Source organism: Leptonychotes weddellii, chromosome 12 (assembly GCF_054177405.1).
Source record: "Leptonychotes weddellii isolate Sample4059 chromosome 12, ASM5417740v2, whole genome shotgun sequence".
Lineage (NCBI taxonomy): Eukaryota > Metazoa > Chordata > Mammalia > Carnivora > Phocidae > Leptonychotes > Leptonychotes weddellii.
This window is the reverse complement of record NC_138380.1, coordinates 38,405,698-38,412,868: the sequence shown is the minus strand read 5'-3', so window position 1 is coordinate 38,412,868 and position 7,171 is coordinate 38,405,698. Positions and strand designations below refer to the sequence as shown.

Here is a 7,171-nt window from a genome sequence, read left to right as displayed (position 1 = left end):
AAAAAAAAAAAAAAGAATAAAGACTCAGTTTCAACCCCCATCACCCTCCCACCGCAGAAGGACAGGGCACCCGAGAGCCTGAATAATCTGCACAACTCTTCATTGAGGGTCTGGGGCAGTATGCCCAGCATCCCTAGCCTCATTCACTCTTTACTGCCATCAATCATAACTTGAGAAGTAAATTGCCTGTGTCCTACCCATACTCTTCTCTTTCTTCATTGTATAAACCCAGCTCTACCGCCATCTGCTGATCACAGCCAATGACTTTGGCCACAGTGGTGACTTCTCTTCTCGAATGCTAGTCCCTGGACAAAGGAGTCCTTGTGGCAGTCATCACTTTTAGTTCAAAGGGACCCTTGCTATGTCCCTTGGCAGGTTTGTACTTCCTTTTGGAACCAGGCCCTCCAGGCTGCAGAGCAGAATGGTGCACAAAGTGTCCCAGGACTCCTTTGGGAGTGATGTCTAGTGAGGCCATTCCTGTCTCTACCCCTTGGTTCTCAGAGGTATGTCTACCTCCTATTAGTGAACACAGCACCATAAAGAAAGCTCTGATTTTATGCATATGCAGCATTTTGAAGGATGGCATTCCATCCTTTCAGAGTGCCATTAATTTGGACCCTTATCTGTGCCTTTAGTAGTCCATCCCAGTGCTCCAAGAAGACAGCTGCTGCTGGGTGGTACACTATGTGATATAAACAGAGGATTCTATGATCAGTGGTTCAAGGCTATATCCCCTTCACTAGGACGTGGGTCTCCTGATCAGATATTATGTTGTGTGGCATTCCATTCCAGTTGAGCAATCAGAAATCCTCTGGAGATTGGTGAATGGTGTTGACTACAACTCAGAGGTCAGGGAAGGCAAGCTCATACCCAGAATAGGTATACACTGGGAAGATGGACAGCTGGCCTTTGCAGTATTGAAGGAACCCAATGCAGTCAACTTTTCACAAGGTAGCGAGTTGGTCTTAGGGAATAGTGTTATATTGGGGCTCAGTGTTGGTCTCCATTGTTGGTAATTCCAAGACAGTCAAATACAACAATAGCTAGATTGACCATGATAAGGGGTAATTCATCATGTTGTGCAAATGAGTAGTCTTACTGTCTGCCACTATTATGAGGAGCCCAATATGGAGTTATTCCAACTGCCAAGTATGTCAATACAAACTAAATACCCAGGGACTGGGGAAATAAACAATGAAAGGTCTGCAGATCTAGCGAACCATTCTACTTCAACTAGAATTCTATTTGTTACCTGGTCCCATAAGATTCCACTCTTGTAGTGGGGCCATAATGACATTTCAGGTAGCCAAGTATCATGTCAACATAGACCCTGTGTCTAATAGTCCTCAAAATGTCTGTATATTCTTCTTTCCCCAGTGTACTGTCACTCAAATAAATGACCATAGGTCCCTTTGGGGAAGGACTAGGAGAACTATTACAGTGTATACTTACTATAATTCTACAAGACCTGGCTCTATGACCACCTCTCCTACCATCCACTCTGGCTTACAGTAGGAAGCCACCCCTGAGCTTCTTTGTAATGCTGGTGTTCCTCTCACCAGTACATTCTTCATGAATGATGTGTCTTCTGAGCCCTTCCATGGAATATAATTCCCTGGTGGGTCTTCTGGCTTCACATAATATATCCATTACAACATGCCCACTTCCTTTGGTCTTTTTATTCTTTTTTTCCACTGTCTGTCAGGGCAACTCAGCCATTTCCTTGCCTAGGAAGGACCAACACTTCCTCCAGACTTCTAAGAGCCACCCTATCAATGAGTTTGCCTTGTCTCTTGGGTCCTTGACAGAGTGTTATATCCCATGTTCTAAGAAAGTGACCCTAAGTCAATGAATTCTTATTTTTCCTGTTTTAAGTCCCAGCCCTATCCAACAATCAGCAGAGAATCCCTCCAGCACTATTTTGAGAAAGATTCTGAATCACATGATCAATTAGTGATATTGGTCATGGAAAGGTGAGAGGGAGCTTCAAGACATATAGTATATTTTACCATTTCTGATGTAGACATTTGCACAGCTTACAATCTGTAACTATAGAAATGAGTAAAGATAACCACAGGAGCATAAAGTCTCTGACCTTGGTCTCGAATCTTGGCCTCAGTTCCTCTGTAGTTTAACCAACTAACTTGATTAAACTGATAGATCATGCACTTGACTTTTTCCAGAGACAGATATTGAAAGGGGAAAGGTGAAGAAAGAAAAGGAAACTGGGGTGGGGGTGGAGGGAAGTTGTTGATGGTAGAGAGGTAACAAGAGGTCCACATTGTAAAATAACGATACAAAAAGGGGGATTTTGAGGAATTTCTTGAAGATAAATATTTTCCTTTTCTCAATTTTGCCCTTATTGATCCTCAAACAGTCCTTGTTTGGATAGGGATCTAAACCCCCTTAAAATTCCTCTTCTGTGACTTAAAATGTCAACTGTATGATTACCAAAATCATTGCAGTCATTACCAAAATCCTTCCAAAGTGGCTCTATCTGACTGGTAACAAGCTCCAATAATAAAAGTCAATGGACTCCTGCCTTGGCTTACTTTTCCTTAATGGTCACCTGATAAATCAGGGGGAAAAAAAATCTCCCCAGGAATTCATTTCTACTGTGGCAAGCCTGGAAATTCGAAAGATACTAAAATTAACACTTGTGTGTTTTTGTTAGACTCTTTCACAGGTCTGATTAACATCTTGACAGACATCATTTGGCGATTCCCTGGAGACTTTCTGGCACCTGATCTCGTTTGCCGAGTGGTCCGCTATTTGCAGGTATGTCGCACCTTACATACATGATGAGACAAACTGACACCAAAACTAGGTCTTGGATTCTTCATAAGGAAAGTAATATAGAACCCAGCACTTCTACACAACAAACTGCTTGCTTCCTTCTAGTTGGAAGGACAAGCATAATTTGTAAGATTTTTTATTTTGTTTTTTTGCTAAAATAATAAATATATAAATAAAACAAAAATAACATTAGTAAGAATATAAATGTTCACATTTCAAGCATTAAGTAAAATTTTGGGGTCAGTGTGAAGGCCTTTGACCTATTCTGGCTGTCTTGTTCCATTCAGGCTGCTGTAACAAAAATATCACAGAGTAGGTGGCTTAGAAACAACAAACATTTATTTCTCACAGTTCTGGAGGCTGGAAGTTCCAGAACAGTGTGCCAGAAATTGTCAGACGGAGGACCTTCTTCCAGGTTGTAGACTTCAAATTATACCCTCCCATGGCAGAAGGAGCTGGGGAGCTCTGTCAGGCCTCTTTTATAAGGACACTAATCTCATTCATGAGGGCTCCACTCTCATAACTTAATCACCTCCCAAAGGCCTCACCTCCTAACACCATCACATTGGGCATTAGGATTCCAACATGTGAATTTTGGTGGGATACAAACATTAAGAGCATATATAGCACTGTCTAAACAATCTCCAGGAAATTTGTCAATTCTTTTTTTTTTTTTTTTTTTTGCCTTTTCCCCCCCCTCAAACTAACACAACACTGGCTACTGTTCTTTTTGAAAAACGTTGACAGATTGTTAGAAAATAGGTATTGTCTCTGGTTGTTTTAACTTGTATTTCTTGTATTACCACCTAAATTGGACTTTTAAAAATATCTACTGGCATTTGAATTTCTTCTTCTTTAAATTGCCTATTACCCTTTTTCAATTTTTTTTTATATCTGGGATACTTGTTTTTTCTCAGTTATTGTTAATATCTATTTTTAGATTAAAGACATTGACACTTTGCCTGTTGAATATGCTTTGATGTAAAAATTATAAATGCAAATATATATACATATATATAAAATATATGGTGTAAAATATTACATATGTCCCATATATATATTGTATTATTAATACCTCATATATGTACATAATATGGATTAAGGCACATCAACTAAGTATAGAAAGAAGGAACTGTTTTATAACTGGTGTTAGGATTGATGTGCTGTTTCTGAGCTCTTAAAATTATTTTCCATTAATATATTTCTATTCTTATGCCCATACTCCAGGTCTAAATTATTGTAGTTTTATAGATGCACAATGCAATTTTGGAAAACCTTCTCCTACAAGATTCCATTTGTTAGTAGATTTTTATAGAATCTTTGCATCTATATTCAATCTATGATTTTCATTTGTTCTATCATTTTCAGACCTTGAAAATGGAGTGACTCCATCTTCAGAAAATGGGTAGAGAATAGTTAAAATTAAAAATCTTTTGTGATCTGAACATAATCTTGAAAGTTTAGTCGATGTGAAAGAGCCCTGATTACTATCTGGAACTGGTATTTTCTCAGGGGTAATTTTTTAAAACTTATTTTAATTTCTTATTAAAAATTTTGTTTCCTTTTAGATAAACATTATCAATTACTTATTCTAGTAATTGCTGAGAAATAAATTATGCCAGTACTTAGTGTTAGAAGTGGGTATATGGTTGAAATAAATAGCTATCAGTTGAAGTAAACTAAACTATCAATCAAATTGACCTAATTGGCATTTATACAACACTTCATCCAACAAAGCAGAACACTTATTCTTATCAAATTCACAGAGAACATTCACCAAGAGAAATTACATACTGGACCATAAAACACACCTTAACAATGTAAAAGAGTAGAAATAGCACAAATTATGCTCTCAGACCAAACTAGAATTAAACTAAAAATGTATAACAGAAGGCTAGCTGGCCAATCTCAGTATTTTTGGAGACTAAACAACACATTTCTAAGTAACAGGTGGGTCAAAGAAAAAAATGAAAAAATAATTTATCATAATTTGTAGGACATTAAAAACAGTGCTTTTGAAGAAACATAGCATTTAAATTCTTGTATTAGAAAATAAAAAAGATTTAAAATTAATTAAAATTAATTATTAAATTAATTTAAATTTAAAAATTATTAAAAATAAATTAAATTAATTAAAATTAATAATCTAACCTTCCACCTTAGGAAACTAGAGAAAGCAGACCAATGTAAACCTAAAGCAAGCAGGATGTCTTAAATGATAAAAATTAGAACAAATCACTAAAATGAAAACAGTAATTCATTAGTGAAAATCAATGAAACTGTAAACTGGTTCTTCAAAGAGATAATAAAACTGATAAACTTCTTGACAGGCTAAACAAGAAGAGAAGAGGGATGACACAAATTACTAATATCAAAAATGAAAGAGGGGTCATTACTACTGATCCCATGGATATTAAATGAATAATAAAGGGATATTATGAACTATATTCCTACAAGTTTGATAACTTACTGGAAATGGACCAAATCCTTGAAAGACACAATCTGACAAAACTCACACAAGGAAAAATGGATGATCTGAATAGACCTATATCTATTAAACAGATTGAATTAATAATTCATAATCTAAGAAAGAAAGCACCAGGCCCAGATGGGTTTACTGGTGAATTCTACCAAATATTTAAGAAGAAATTATACTAGTAAGTTTCTTTTTTTCAGATTTCACTTATTTATGAGAGAGAGAGTGAGAGAGCACATGAATGGGGGGGAGGAGGGGCAAAGAGAGAGAGAGAGAAGCAGACTCCCTGCCGAGCAGAAAGCCTGATGTGGGGCTCGATCCTAGGAACTCAGGATCATGACCTGAGCCAAAGGAAGATGCATAACCTACTGTGGCACCCAGATGCCCCTACTAATAAGTTTCTAATTTTTCTAAAACATAGAAGCAAAGGGAACATTTCCTAAGTCATTCTGTGCATCCAACATTATCCTAACACCAAAACCAGACAAAGGCATTACAGGAAAGGAAAACTATAGACCAATATCTCTCATGAACATAGATCCAAAAATTATCAACAAATATTAGTAAATTGAACCAAAATACTCATTAAAAAAATTATATACCATGACCAAGTGGAATTCATTCCAGGTATGCAAGGCTGATTCAACATTCAAAAATCAAAGTAATCCATTAAATCAAAAACGTAAAGAAGAAAATTTATATGATCATTTCAATAGATACAGAAAAAGCATTTGATAAAATCCAATATCCATTTATGTTAAAAAGTCTCAGTAAACTTTTCATAAAGGGAAATTTCCCCAACTTGGTAAAGAACATCTACAAAAAGCTATCGCTAACCTCATACTTAATGGTGAGAGACTGAATGCTTCTTTCCTAAGATTGGGAACAAGGCAAGGATATTCCCTCTCACTACTCTTATTCAGCATCATACTGGAAGTTCCAACTAACTCAACAGGACAAAACAAGGAAATAAAATGTATACAGATTGGGAAAGATGAAATATCTTTGTTCACAGATGACAAGCTTATCTATGTAGACAATCAGAAAGAATAGACAGAAAAACCAAAACAAAACAAAACACAGAAAATCTGTGGGCTTATTAAGTGAAAATAAAAATAATGAGGTTGAAGAATACAATTGTGCTTTTATATTCTAGCAATGAACAATTTGAATTTAAAATTAAAAATGCAATAACCATTTATGTTAGCATGAAAAATATGAAAGACTTAGGTATAAACCTAGCAAAATATGTGCAAGATCAGTATGAGGAAAACTTCATTGGAAGAAATCAAAGAATATCTAAATAAATAGATAGATATTCTATGTTCACAGATAGGAAGATACACTATTGTTAAAATGTCAATTCTGCTCAAAGCAACTTATAAATTCAAAGCAATCCCAATCAAAATCCCACCAAGTTATTTTATAGATATAGACAAACTCTAAAGTTTATGTGGACAGGCAAAAAACACAGAATAGCCAATACAATACTGAAGAAGAACACAGTTGGAAGAGTGATATCTGATTTCCAGACTTACTATAAAGCTACAGCTGAATCAAGACAGCATATTGGCAAAAGAATCAGCAAATAGACCAGTGGAACTGAATAGAGACCCAGAAAGAAATGCACACTAAAAGTCAACTGATCTTTGACAAAGGAGCAAAGATAATTCAATGGAGAAAAGATAGCCTCTCCAAGAAATACTGCTGGAGTCATTGATATCCACATAAAATAATAATAATGATGATCTGACTCACACCTTTCACAAAAACTAACTCAGTATGGATCATAGGCTTGAATGAAATATACATAGCTATAAAACTACTAGAAGATAACATAGGAGAGAATCAGGGACTTTGCGTTTCTCAATGACTTTTTAGATATAACATCAAAAGCAC

The 7,171-nt window shown here is 35.9% G+C and overlaps 1 protein-coding gene across 1 annotated transcript in view; it reads left to right on the top strand.

Moving 5' to 3' along the window:
* NPSR1 (neuropeptide S receptor 1) overlaps positions 1-7,171 on the top strand; it is a 135,125-nt gene that overhangs the window by 88,269 nt on the left and 39,685 nt on the right. Inside the window, 1 exon segment of the mRNA XM_081799679.1 lies at positions 2,675-2,778. Coding sequence (XP_081655805.1) covers positions 2,675-2,778 — 104 coding nt within the window.